General features: G+C 45.6%; 1 gene segment (V, D, J or C); it reads right to left on the bottom strand.

Moving 5' to 3' along the window:
* Window positions 1-11,948, bottom strand: part of LOC140479512 (Ig kappa chain V-V region MOPC 149-like) — a 41,294-nt gene extending 29,346 nt beyond the window's left edge. Inside the window, 3 exon segments of the V gene segment in view lie at window positions 10,880-10,912; window positions 11,399-11,698; window positions 11,884-11,948. Of these exon segments, the coding sequence occupies window positions 10,880-10,912; window positions 11,399-11,698; window positions 11,884-11,932 (382 nt within the window).
* Between the last annotated feature and the right edge of the window lie 1,873 nt (window positions 11,949-13,821).

Here is a 13,821-nt window from a genome sequence, read left to right as displayed (position 1 = left end):
GGAGGTGGAGGAGATTGGAGAAACACTAAATCAATACTTTTCGTCAGTATTCACTCAGGAACAGGACACTGTTGCTGATGTGAATATTGAGTCACAAGTGATTAGAATGGATGGCCTTGAGGTACGTAGGGAAGACGTCTGGGGAATACTGGAAACGATGAAAATAGATAAGTCCCCTGGGCCTGATGGCATTTATCCTAGGATCCTCCGGGAAGCTAGGGAGGAGATAGCGGAGCCATTGGCCATGATTTTTATGTCGTCGTTGTCTATGGGAATAGTGCCAGAAGACTGGAGGATAGCGAATGTGGTCCCCTTGTTCAAGAAGGGGAGCAGGGATCGCCCGAGTAACTATAGGCCAGTGAGTTTCAATTCTGTTGTGGGCGAAGTCTTAGAGAGAATTGTAAGGGATAGGATTTATAAACATCTGGATACGAATAATGTGATCAAGGATAGTCAGCATGGTTTTGTGAAGGGCAGGTCGTGCCTCACAAACCTTATTGAATTCGTTGAGAAGGTGACCAAGGAAGTGGACGAGGGTAAAGCAGTACATGTGGTGTATATGGATTTTAGCAAGGTGTTCGATATGGTACCCCATGGCAGGCTCATGCAAAAACTACGGATATATGGCATTGAGGGTGCATTAGAGGTTTGGATTAGGAATTGGCTGGCTGGAAGGAGACAGAGGCTAGTAGTTGATGGCATAGCGCAGTTACGAGCGGTGTTCCACAAGGATCTGTTTTGGGAGCATTGCTGTTTGTCATTTTTATAAATGACCTGGAGGAGGGGCTTGAAGGCTGGGTGAGCAAGTTTGCGGATGACACGAAAGTCGGTGGAGTTGTGGACAGCGAAGAAGGATGTGGCAGGTTACAGCGCAATATAGATAAGTTGCAGAGCTGGGCAGTAAGGTGGCAAATGGAATTCAATGTAGCTAAGTGTGAAGTCATTCACTTTGGTAGGAGTAACAAGAAGATGGATTACTGGGCTAATGGTAGACTACTTGGTAGTGTGGATGAGCAGAAGGATCTTGGTGTCCATGTACACAGATCTTTGAACGTTGCCACCTAGGTAAATAGTGCTGTGAAGAAGGCATATGGTGTACTGGGCTTTATTGGTAGGGGAAATGAGTTCCGGAGTCCTGAGGTCATGTTGCAGTTGTATAGGACTCTGGTGCAGCCTCATCTGGAGTATTGTGTGCAGTTTTGGTCGCCATACTACAGGAAGGATGTGGAGGCATTGGAACGAGTGCAGAGGAGGTTTACCATACTGTTGCCTGGCATGGTAGGAAGATCGTATGAGGAAAGGCTGAGGCACTTGGGACTTTTCTCATTGGAAAAAAGATGGTTTAGGGGAGATTTGATAGAGGTGTACAAGATGGTTAGAGGTTTAGATAGGGTTGACAATGAGAACCTTTTTCCTCGTATGGAATCAGCTGTTACTAGGGGACACAGCTTTAAATTAAGGGGTGGTAGGTATAGGACAGATGTTAGGGGTAGATTTTTTACTCAGGGGTTTGTGAGTTTATGGAATGCGCTGCCAGTAGCAGTGGTGGACTCTCCCTCTTTATGGTCATTTAAGCGGGCATTGGACAAGCATATGGAGGTTATTGGGCTAGTGTAGGTTAGGTAGGCTTCGGTCGGCGCAACATCGAGGGCCGAAGGGCCTGTACTGCGCTGTATTTTTCTATGTTCTATGTTCTATGTTCCAGATTACATTTCAAACCTTACTGCCCAGTGCTGGGCTGAGGGCAAGGGTGAGACTGCAAAGAGTCCCAGTGTCCTTTGGGTCACTGCTCCTCATGACCCCATGCCCCCGGAAGGTGAGAGTGCACAGACAATGGGTGAATATCCGGATCAGGAGACTTCAACCTTAAATAAAGACTTGTATTTGTGTCGCACCTGTCCCCAACTCAAGATGTCCCAATGGATCTTTCCAGCAGACTGTGCACAGCGAGATCCCAAACACAGTATGATAAATAGCAGAGAAATAGATTTTCAGTGATTTTGATTGGGGGATAAATATTGATCAGGGACACCAGGGGGATCTGCCTGCTCTTCATCCAACAGTGCCATGGAATGGCATCTTTCACAACTGAAAGACTGCCAGTTCATCCAAAAAAAAAGAATAGTTCACTGAAAGTGAAGTTGCAGATCGGTGGGGGGAGGAGGGGGGTGGGGGAGGTGGGGGGTAGTGACAAAGTCATTTAGTTTGCTTTCCTTTATTGGTCAGTCCATTAGTATTGGAGTTGGGAGCTGTTGCGGCTGTACAGGACGTTGGTGAGGGCACTTTTGCAAAAATTCTGTGTGCAATTCTGGTCTCCCTGCTGTAGGGAAAATCTTGTGAAACTTAAAATGGTTCAGAAAAGATTTACAAGGATGCTGCCAAGGTTGGAGGGTTTGAGCTATCGGGAGAGGCTGAATATGCTGACGCTGTTTTCCCTGGATCATTGCAGGTTGATGGGTGACCGTATAGAGGTTTATAAAATCATGAGGGGTACAGATAGGGTGAATAGAGAAGATCTTTTCTCCAGAGTGGGGGAGTCCAGAACTGGAGGGCATAAGCTGAAGGTGACAGGGCAAAGATTTAAAAGGGACCTAAGGGGCAACGTTTTCATTCAGAGGGTGTTAAATGTGTGGAATGAGCTGCCAGAAGAAGTGGTGAAGGCTGGTACAATTACAACATTTAAAAGGCATGGGTATATTAATAGGAAGAGTTTAGAGGGATATGGGCATCAATCCAGCCCTTAACATTTCAGGGTCTTCCAAAGACATTTACAGACAGTTTTGTTTGACAAGCAGTCACAGTTGCAACGTCAGGAACGTGGCAGCCAGTTTCTACACAGTAAGATCCAACTGGAAGCAAGGAGATCAAAAAGCATTAATGATGTTGGATTAATGATAAATATTGGCCTGATTAGATTCCCTACAGTGTGGAAATAGTAGTTCAGCCTGACAATCCACATCAACCCTCCGAACAGCAGCCCAATGAGAAACCTTCCGTACATTTACTCCTGACTATTTCACCTAACACTATAGGGAACTTAGAACGGCCAATTCACCTGACCTGCACATCTTTGGACAGTGGGAGTAAACCAGAGCACATGGGGGAAACCCACACAGACACAGGGAGAATGTGCAAACACCATACAGACAGTTTCCCAAGGACAGGAATTAAACCCGGGTCCTTGGTGCTATGAGGTAGCAGTGCTACCCACTGAGCCACCATGCCTGAAGTCAACCCAACGATAAAGTAATTTGGTTCACTTGGATAGAAAATGAGAAAACAGAAGGTGAAGGAGAAAGTACGATTGCTGGTTAGCGATGGGATTGATTGTTACCAGAAAATAAAAGATAGGGACGGATTTTTTCAATATCAAAGGAAGTAAAGAAGTGCAGAGAAAATCAATAACAGAACAAACTTAAAGATTTTGCAACTAAATGCACAAAACATTCTGAATAAGGTAGACAAAGTTATGCCATAAATCGAGGTAAATTGAGTGTCCAAGGAATTTAAACTAGTTAAAGTGGAAAAGGGCTCAGGAGAGGTTATTCAAGTTTCTAGAAGACGTACGAGGACAGAGAGTACAGAAAGGAACAAGAATCGAACATCAAGCCCAGCAGATAAGAGGACAATAATGAGAAGGAGGGCAGTCAATGCAGGACTGAGGGTGTTGTACTTAAATACACACAGTATACACAATGAGCTGGTAGTGCAGATTGAAACTGGCAGGAACGATGCTGTGGGTATCACAGAGACATAGCTGTAAGGGGAACCCGGCTGGGCACCAAATATCCAAGGATACATGTCCTATTAAAAGGACAGGTAGGTGGTCAGAGGGGGAAGAATTGCCTTGTTAGTGTGAAATAAAATTCAATCAATAGCAAGAAGTGATAGAGAGTCAGAAGGTATAGAATCTGTGTGCGTCGAGTTCAGGAACCGCAATAAAGAATCTGATGCAGGTTATGTCCAGTTCTGCAAACAGTAATCAGGGTGTGGGGAATAAAATCAATCAGGATAGAGAAAAGTCATGAACTAAATGTCAGGGTAGACCTCAATGGATGGGTGGACTGGGTAGTGCGTCTAAAGAAAAGGATTTCAAGGAATATCTACGAGATTGTTTTTGGAGCATCTTGTGGTTGAGCCACTATGGAACAGGCAGGTCTGGATTCAGTGATGTTTAATGAGGTAAACTTGGGTAGTGAGTTTAAGGTGAAAGTATTTCTGAAGATAAGGGACCATAATATGATGGAATTCCCCCTGTCGCTTGAGAGGGAGAAGCGACAATCAGATTGAACAGTATTTCAGTTGAGTAAAGGGAACTACAAAGACATGAGGAAGGAGCTGGCCAGGGTTGATTGGAAGGGGAGCCGAGCAGGTAAGATGGTGGGGCAGCAAACAGCAGAGTTTCTGGGAGTCATTCAGGAAGTGGAGTAGGAATTCATCCCAAAAAAGAAAAAAAAGACATACTCAGGGGAGGACAAGGCAATCACGGCTGATGAGGGAGGTCTAGGACAGCATAAAAGCAAAAGAAAAGGCATCCAATGTGGTGGAGAATAGTGGGAAGTCAGAGAAATAGGAAGTCTTTAAAAACCGATAGAGGATAACGAAAAAAGCATTAAGGGTGGAGAAGGTGAAATGTGGGTGTATGCTCGCCAGTAATACAAAAGAAGATTGCAAGAATTTTAGCAGATATATAAAAAGGAAGAGTGAGGCAAAAATAGACATTGGATCACTGGAAAGTGAGGTTGGAGAAAGAATAGTAGGAAATGATGGAATAGCCGAGGAATTGAATCGGTACTTTGCATCAGTCTGCACCATGAAAAACACCAGCAGCATTCCAGTACTTCAAGATTGTCAGGGGGCAGAGGGGAGTGTAGTGTCCATCACTAAGGAGGAGGTACTGGGGAAGCTGAAAGGTCTGAATATGATAACTCACCCAGACTGGATGAACTACACCCGTGTGTTCTGAAGGAGATCACTGAGGAGAGTGTGGAGGCATTGGTGATGATCTTTAAGGAATCAATGGTTTCAGGGTGTGGAGGTGGAGATTTGGTGGGGGTAAGGGATAAGAAAATGGCTCACATACCAACCCTGTTTAAGAAGGGTGGGAGGTAGAAGATGGTACATTATAGGCCACTTAGCCTGGACTCAGTTGTTGGTAAGATTTTAGAATTCAATTTCGGGATAAAATTGCAGAGGACTTGGAAGTGCAATGTTAAAATAGGGCTGAGACAACACGTTTTCATCAAGGGGAGGTCATGCCTGGCAAATCTGTTAGAATTCTTTGAGGAGGCAATGAGCCAGTCAGATAAAGGAGAGTCCGAGGAAGTAATGTTCTTGGATTTCCAGAAGGCATTTCACGTGGGATAAGCACCCATAGTGTTAGGGGCAATGTACTGGCATGGACTGAGGACTGGGACTGGCAGGTTGGTATAAAGCAGAGAGTAAGGAAAGATGGCAGCTGGTGACGAGTAGAGTTCTGCATGCATCAATGTTGGGAACATAACTATTCACGTTATACATTAACAATCTGGATGAAGGAAGTGAAGACATTGTTGCTAAGTTTGCAGGTGACATGAGATAGGTGGAGGGACAGGTAGTGTTGAGGAAGTGGGAAGGCTGAAAAAGGTCCTGGAGAGGCTCTGGGAGCTGGCAAAGAAGGGGAAGATAGAATACAATGTGTTACAGTGTAAGGGTATGCACTGTGGAAGGAAGAAGAGATGCAAAGACTGTTTGCTAAATGCGGAAAGCCTTTGGAAATCTAAAGCAGAAACCTCATTCAGGTTTCTCTTGAGGTTAACAGGCAGGTCCAGTTTGTGCTTGGGAAGGCAAATGAAATGCTAGCATTCATTTCAATAGGACTAGAATACAAGAACAGAGATGCACTGCTGAGGTTGTGTAAGGTTCTGGTCAGACTGCATTTGCAATACTGTGGGCATTTTCGGACACATGTTCTAAGAAACAATGTGCTGGCATTGGAGGGGTTTACAAGAATGATCCTGGGGATGAAGGGCTTGTCATATGAGGCGTGTTTGAGGACTCTGGGTCTGTACTCAATGGACTTTAGAAGGATGAAGAGGGATCTTATTGAAATTTACTGAATTCTGATAGGCCTGGATAGAGTGGATGGGGAGAAGATGTTTCCAAAAACAGGAGAGACTCGGTAACCAAGGCACAGCCGCAGAATGAAGGGCCGACTCTTTAGAGCTGAGATGAGGAGGAATTTCTTCAGCCAGAGGGTGGCGAATCTGTGGAACTCATTGTTACAGAGGGCAGTGGAGGCCAAGTCACTGAGTGTATTTAAGACAGAGAGAGATAGGTTCGTGATTGTTAAGGGGATGGAAAGTTCCTGTGGAGCAGGCAGAAGAATGGGGGTGAGAAGCATATCTGCCAAGATCAAATGGCAGAGCAGATTCAATGGGCTGAATTGCTGTTTTCTGCTCCTATTTCTTAAAGTCTTCTGGAGAGTTTCCCCAAAACCCTTGAACACTGAACCCACTGGACTGTGAGCCCTGCTGTAGCTGTTTCCTATCAGAACATTGTCAACAGATAACCAAAGAGTGGAGAGAGTGTGCATTTAGGTGGGAAATTCAGAATGCTTCCCAGCTCCTAGAATGCGATGAGAGCAGGAAGTATGTTCAGTGACAGCAGTTGGAGCTCCGGGTTCTGGAGCTTGAGCAGCAGCTGGTGTCAGTGCGGAGAGTCCGTGAGGCTGAGAGCTCCGTGGAGAGAACGTTTCTAGATGTGGTCACTCTGCAGCTTCAGAGTATGCAGGGAAATCGGGAATGGGGGAGCAGCAGACAGTCCAAAAGGACCAGGTAGCTAGTACAGGAATCCCCTCAGTGCATCCCACTCTCCAACCAGGATTCAGTTCAAACTCCTGATGAGAATGATGGTTCATCCAGGGAGTGCAGCCAGAGCCAAGTCCCTGGCACCACGGTGGGGGGTTCAGCTGTACAGGGGGGCACAGGTCGGCCTGGAAGAGCGATACTGAGATGAAATTCGAGAGTGAGGACAATCGATAGGTGTTTATGCAGCTGCAGATGGGAATCCAGGATGGTGTGTTGTCTCCCTGGTGCCAGGGTCAAGGATGTCACTGAGCGGCTGCAGAGCACCCTGAGGGGAGACGGGGAACAGGCAGCAGTCGTAGACCACATTGGTCCCAGTGGTGGATGGAAAAAAAGGAACATGGACCTGCAGTCAGAAGTTCGGGAGCTCTGGAGGGAATAAGCAGCAGGAACTCAAAAGTAGGAATCTCCGGATTACTCCCAGTGCCGCACGCAGGTGAGAATAGAATCAGGAGGTGAACACAGGTGACTGTGAGGCTGGAAAGAGGATCCCTGAGGGACTGCATTAGACTCTTGTGAGGTGGTTTACTAGTGCTGTTAGAGAGGGTTTAAACTAACTTGGCAGAGCTGTGGGAGCCAGGAGGGAATGTCAGAGAGGACCACAAAAGAACACAGAATCCTCAGTGCAGTCAATAAGGCACCTCCCAGTGGGAAGGATGTGGAGGAATACAAATGCATGACTTTCCAGAGACCTGCAAATATGATAGAGTTGTTATAAATGGGCGAGGGGTGGTCTTTAGTTTCTGAATATAGACTGGGATAGTAGCAGTGTAATGGGCAGGGAGAGCCCAGAATTGTGAGAGTGTGTTCAGGTGAATTTTCAGGTGGTATCGGTGGCTCAGTGGTGGCTCAGGTGGGGCAGCACGGTGGCTCAGTGGTTTGTACTGCAGCCTCACAGTGCTAGGGTCATAGGTTCGATTCCAGCCTTGGATGATTGTCTGTGTGGAGTTTTCACATTCTCCCTGTATCTGCATGGGTTTCCTTTGGGTGTTCTGGTTTCCTCCCACAGTCCAAAGATGTGCAGGTCAGGTGAATTAGCCATGCTAAATTGCCCATAGTGTTAGATGCATTACTGACAGGGAAATGGGTCTGGGTGGGTTACTCTTCGGAGGATCGGTGTGGACTTGTTGGGCCGAAGGGCCTGTTTCCACACTGTAGAGACTCTAATCTAATTATTGGCAGTGAAGAAGGCTGTCTAAGAATACAATGGAATCTTGACCAACTGGACCAGTGGGCTGAGGAATGGCAAATGGTGGTTAATTCAGATAAATGTGAGTGTTGTATTTTGGTAAGACACAAGAGATGGCTGAGATCCCAAACAAATATTTCAGGTCAGTATTTGTTGTGGAGAAAGCTGGGGAATTTGGAAAAATAGTGATGTCTTGAAAAGAGATCACACACAAAAGAGGAGACGGTCAAGATCTGAAAACACATAAAGGTAGTAGATAAACCCTAGGACCTGATCATGTGTATCCCAGAACATTGTGGGAAACTGGGGAAGAGACTGCTGGGCCCCTTGCTGAGAAATGTGTATCACTGACAACCATGGGTAAGGTGCTGGAGAACCAGAGAGGTTGGCTAATGTTATGCCATTTTTTAAGAAAGATGGTAAGGAAAAGCCAGGGGAACTATAGACCAGTGAGCCTGATGTCAATGCTGGGTAAGATGTTGGAGTGGATTCTGTGGGATAGGATTTACATTCTTTGGATAATCTATGTGGTTTTATGCAGAGGAAATCATGTCTCCTGAATTTGATTGAGGAGGTGACAACGAAGATTGATAAAGACAGAACAGTCGAAATAGTCTGTATGGACTTCAGTAAAGTTTTTGACAAGGTTCCACATGATAGACTGGTTAGTAAGGTTAGACCACATGGGATCCAGGGGGAGTGAGCCGTTGGGATAAAAGAAAAATTAGATTGAAGAGAGGACACAGAGAGTGGTGGGAAAAGGTTGCTTTTCAGACTGGAGATCTGTGAATAGTTGTGTGCCACTAATATTGGTGCTGGGGTCACTACTTTTATCATTTAAAGAAATGATTTGGATGTGAATATAGGAGTTACAGTAAATTTGTAGATGATATCAAAATTGGTGAGATAGTGGATAGGAAAGAAATTCATCTCAGGGTACAGCGGGACCTTCATCAGATGGGGCAATGGGCAGAGGTGTGCCAAATGGAGTTCAGTTTAGATAACTGTAGGATGTTGCATTTTGGAAAGGCAACCCAGGGCAGAACGTATACAGTGGTAGGGCCGGGTGTTGCTGAACAAAGAGACCTCAGAGTGAAGATGCAAGTGCGTTATTACTTGAAAGTGTGGTCACAGGTAGACAGGGTGATAAAGAAGTTGATGTGTACACTTGCCTTTATTGGTCACTGCTTTGAGTATAGGAGTTGGGATATCATGTTGCAGCTATACAGGAGATTAGTGATGCCACTTTGGAAATAGTATGAACAATCATGATCACCTCGCAAGAGTAAGGATGCTGTTAAACTTAAAAAGCTACAGAAAATACTTCCAAGAACATGGCCAGGAATTGGAGGGTTTGAGCTATAGGGAAAGGCTGAAGAAACTGGGCCTATTTTTCATGCAGCATCTAAGGCCTAGGGGTGACCTTATAGATGTTTATACAATCATGAGGGGCATGGACAGGGTTATATCCAAGGAGTTTTCCTTGGGAAAGGGAGTCCAAACAAGATGGCATAGATTTAAGGTGAGAGGCAAAATATTCAAAAGGGACCTGAGGGGCAACTTGTCACACAGAGGGTGGTGTGTGTCTGGATCGAGCTGCCAGAGAAAGTCTTGGAGGCAGATACTATTACAGCATTTAAAACGCATTGGGATGGGTACATGAATAGGGAGGGTTTTGAGGGATGGAAGCCAAATGCTGGTTAATACGATGAGGTCAGTTTAGGATATCTGGTTATCATGGACAAGTTGAACTGAAAGGTCTGTTGACTCCATGACTATGAGAGGCTGGAAAAGTTGAGACTTTGTATTCTGACGCATAAGAGTCTGAGAAGTGAACTTAAAGATGTTTATAAAATCATGAGGGCCATAGCAAATGTGAATAATTCAGGAAGGAGGTGAAGTTTTGTAGAAATGGCAAAAAAATTCCTGAAGATCATTCCAGGGATGAGGAACATCAGTTATACAGATTGATTGGAGAATTTGGGACTGTCTTCTTAGGAGGAGGCTGAGAGGAGATTTGTTTGAGGAATTAAAACCAGGAGGGGCCTGGACAGAGTAAATAGGGAGAAAATGTTTCCAATTGAGAAAGGATTGTGACTGAGAGACCACAGATTGAAAGTAATTAGTGAAAGTAACAAAAGTGAGATGGGGAACAACATGTTCAGCCAGTGAGTTGGTTAAGGTGTGGAATGCACTGCCTGACAGTGGGGTGGAGGCAGCTTCAATTGAAACATTCCGAAGGGAATGAGACTGTTATTTGAAAAGGAACAATGTCCAGGGTGACAGGGAGAAGGCAGGAGAATGACACTCTGTAAATTGCTCATTCAGCGAATCAGTACAGACAGGATGGGTGGAATGGCCTCCTTGTGCACAGTAACAATTCTGCGATTGTGTGATTGAGCAGAGTTAACGCTGGGGGAGGTGGGAGCTCGGTGTCTCACTGTGCTGCTGCTGCTGCTGCTGCTGCTGCTGAGGTCAGTGAGATCAGAGACTGGGACAGGGAGCCAGAGCTCACATCAAACTCTGCCCGTGTCTGTCACACTGAGACTGACAGGAGGATACTCACTGATTTCACTCCATGCTGCAGGAATGGGACCACAGGCTGCAAATGGACAGATCTCCTCCACACGGTGAGTAAAACTGACTGACTTATATCTTGCTGTTTAAAGGGGGTAATGGAACTAAAGAAATACAACTGGACACCCTGTTAGACACAGTGCTCCTCAATTAACCATTTCATTCACTGCAGCTCCCCACTAACACCTTCAACAATTCAGCAACTGTATTTTAGAAAGTGTGTTTCAGTATTGTCAGTGTTAATAACGGAGGATTGAGATTTACTTACTCAGTCTGAGCTTGGTTCCTTTACCGAATGTGAACCACAGTGAGAGCTCCCAGTGCAGAGGCTGTACAAAAATCTCTCTTCTCTGCTTCCCCCCGTCACTCTCAACCTCTCCCTGTCTCCCAGTCTCTCGTTCACTCTCAAATTCTTTCTGCCCCTCTCTGTCTCTCTCTCATTCATGTGTCTTTCTGTCTCTGTCTCTCTCTGTGTCCAGCTGGGCTTGGGAGCTTTATGAAATTTATTTTTCGATATTAAATCTTCACGCGTGGCCATAGAGTGTAAGAGGGAAACTTGAGGCCTTCAAGTGAGTGGTGGACAGCACAGGGACTGGAGTGTGTCGTGGACAGTGACAATCTCAGCATGGGGTAATTTGTTCAGTTTCATTTATATCTAATTGTGGACGTGTCAGTTCAGACTGTGTGCCCATTATTATACATTTTATATAACTGATTCATGTGTCAGGGCACGAGGTGGTGCTGTGTGTCTTGAGGTTTTTGTATGGCTTTGTATCACTGTGTAGAATGGAGCTGCTATAGTAGTGGTTCTGACAATAATAGTCAGCGACATCCTCATTCTGAACGTTGCTGATTGTCAGGGTGAAACTGGTCCCTGATCCACTGCCGGTGAATCGATCAGAGACTCCTGTGAATCGATTTGTTGCATAATAGATCAGGAGAGAGGGTTTCTGACCTTCTCGCTGCTGGTACCAAGCAAGGTAGTTGCTAATACTTTGACTGGCCGTACAGGTGATGGTTGCAGTCTGGCCCAGTCCCACTGACAGCACCGGGGGAGACTGGGTCATGGTGAAGTCCCCATTGATACCTGAGGGGTCAGAGAGAAACACAGTGAAGTCAGAACTGACACAGAAAGAGGCTGTCAAATGAGAGATTGTCGGAGACACTGAGCATTGCTCTTGTTTCAATATTTTCCCTTCAATCACAAGTCAGTGGAATTGGAGTGAAATGAAGAGCAGCTAAAGACTCAAGTATAAGGAGAGAGTTTTGTACCTGCGACACAGAATGCCAGGGGCCAGATCAGCTGGATGTGTGAAATCATGGTGTGTGCTCCTGTCCCTGTGCCTGGTTCCTGATAAAGTCTCCCTTCACTGGGCGCTGCTTTATAAAGCTGCAGCCTGTGAGAGTCTGACTGGGTGCTCCTCAGTATGTAAATGGCATCAGGCAGAGAGAGCCACGTCAGCCCCTCACACTTCCTCTTCTCTCTCTCTCTCTCTCTCTCTCTCTCTCTCTCTCATCCTTCCTTTTCATAATTCCTTTCTTCCTTTTCCCTTTTTTCTCTTTCTCATCTTTCTGTTGTATGTATTCATGTTATTCGTTTACTTTCTCCCTCTCTTTCTATTTCCGTCTCCGTCTCTGTCCTCTCCCAATTATATAACCATTTATATCTTTCCCTTTTTCCATGTATGTTTGACACTCTGTTTATCTCCCTTTCCTTCTGTGTTGGTTGGTCTCTCTCTCTCTCTTTCGTATCATTCATTTTTCCCCTTCACTTATATTACTAACTATTTCCTCACTCATGCTCTCCTTATACCCTCAAACTCTAATTGCCTCACTCTATCTTTGTCTGTCTCCCTCCCTCCGGTCGCTCTATAACTGATCTCTATAACAGGCGTTATTCCAGGAAAATGGAACAGTGAGTCCTGGGGCAGCAATCAAATGCCTCGCCCTCTCTCACTCAATCTCACAATGTACACTTGCGCGCTCTCTCTCTCTCTCTCTCTCTCTCTCCCTCTCTCTCTCTCTCTCTCTCTCTCTCTCTCTCTCTCTCTCTCTCTCATTTTTCTTCTGTTTCTCTCTCAATCAGAAGTCCAATGACGTGATAGCATTTAATAAGTCTGTACTGGTCATCAATGCTCCAGCAACATCAATCCCAGCTTGGCGTTGAGGGAGAGGATCAGCCATGGTCATATTGAATAACAGAGCAGACTCTCAGGGCCAATCCCTAACCCTAACCCTAACCCTACTCCTGCTCTCTGTTTCTATCTCTGTATGTCTGTGTAATCTCTAATCTCTGCCCCTGGATATTGATCCCTCTATTCATGGAAAAAGTTGCCTTCCTGTCCACTCTATCCCTGCCCCTCATAATCTTTTTGCCCTTCAGCAGGTTCCCTCTCAACCTTCACTGCTCCAAGAAAAAGAATCCTGGCCTTTCCAATCCTTCCTCATAGCTCACACCCTCCTGGGAAATCTTTGCACCCTCTTGAGTACAGTCATATCCTTCTCATAATTTGGTGACCAGGACCTGTCTGCATGTCTATCTATCTCTTTCACTGGATTGCCTTTACTCTTTGTCTCACACCTACTCTGTCTCTCTCTCTGTCTCTCTCTCTCTGTTCGAACTCTCTGAGTCTCACTGTCTCATACTCTATCTTGCTCTATCTCTATTCTTCAACCCCACCATCTCTGCCTCTCTCTACCACTCTCTCTCCCCCTTTTACTCATCTTACACTGCCTGAGACTCTTTATCCCGCTCTCTCTCACTTTCACACCCTGTCCTTCTATGTCACTCTCGCCAACAATCTCTCTCTCTCCCCCTCTCACTCACTCTGTCTCCCTCTCTCTGTATTGCTCCAGCTCTACCTCACGAATGGATGTTAACCCTTGACACCAGGAGTATGTCTACTCCGAGAATAAAGCCCCATTTCCCACATTGACCAGGGTTTGGCCTCTCTCAGGAAGATGTTCAGATTCTTGTGAAATGAAGGGCAATTCTGTGCTGTTGGCCTATTCTTACTGGTGACTGGTTTGTACACAAACCTCATTCCATGAAAGCCCAGCAGAGACAGGACATCCTCAGGCCATCAGTGTGAGCTGGAGGGATAGGACAGGTTCTGACCCATTGACCCATCCTGTCCATTCACAACACATTCCAATCCTTTCCGCTCACCTTCCCCTTCCATTGTTAAGCTCCAGTTTTACTGGTATTAG

This window comes from Chiloscyllium punctatum, chromosome 7 (genome assembly GCF_047496795.1).
Source record: "Chiloscyllium punctatum isolate Juve2018m chromosome 7, sChiPun1.3, whole genome shotgun sequence".
In the NCBI taxonomy this organism is placed as follows: Eukaryota; Metazoa; Chordata; class Chondrichthyes; order Orectolobiformes; family Hemiscylliidae; genus Chiloscyllium; species Chiloscyllium punctatum.
This window is presented reverse-complemented; position numbering and strand designations above follow the sequence as displayed.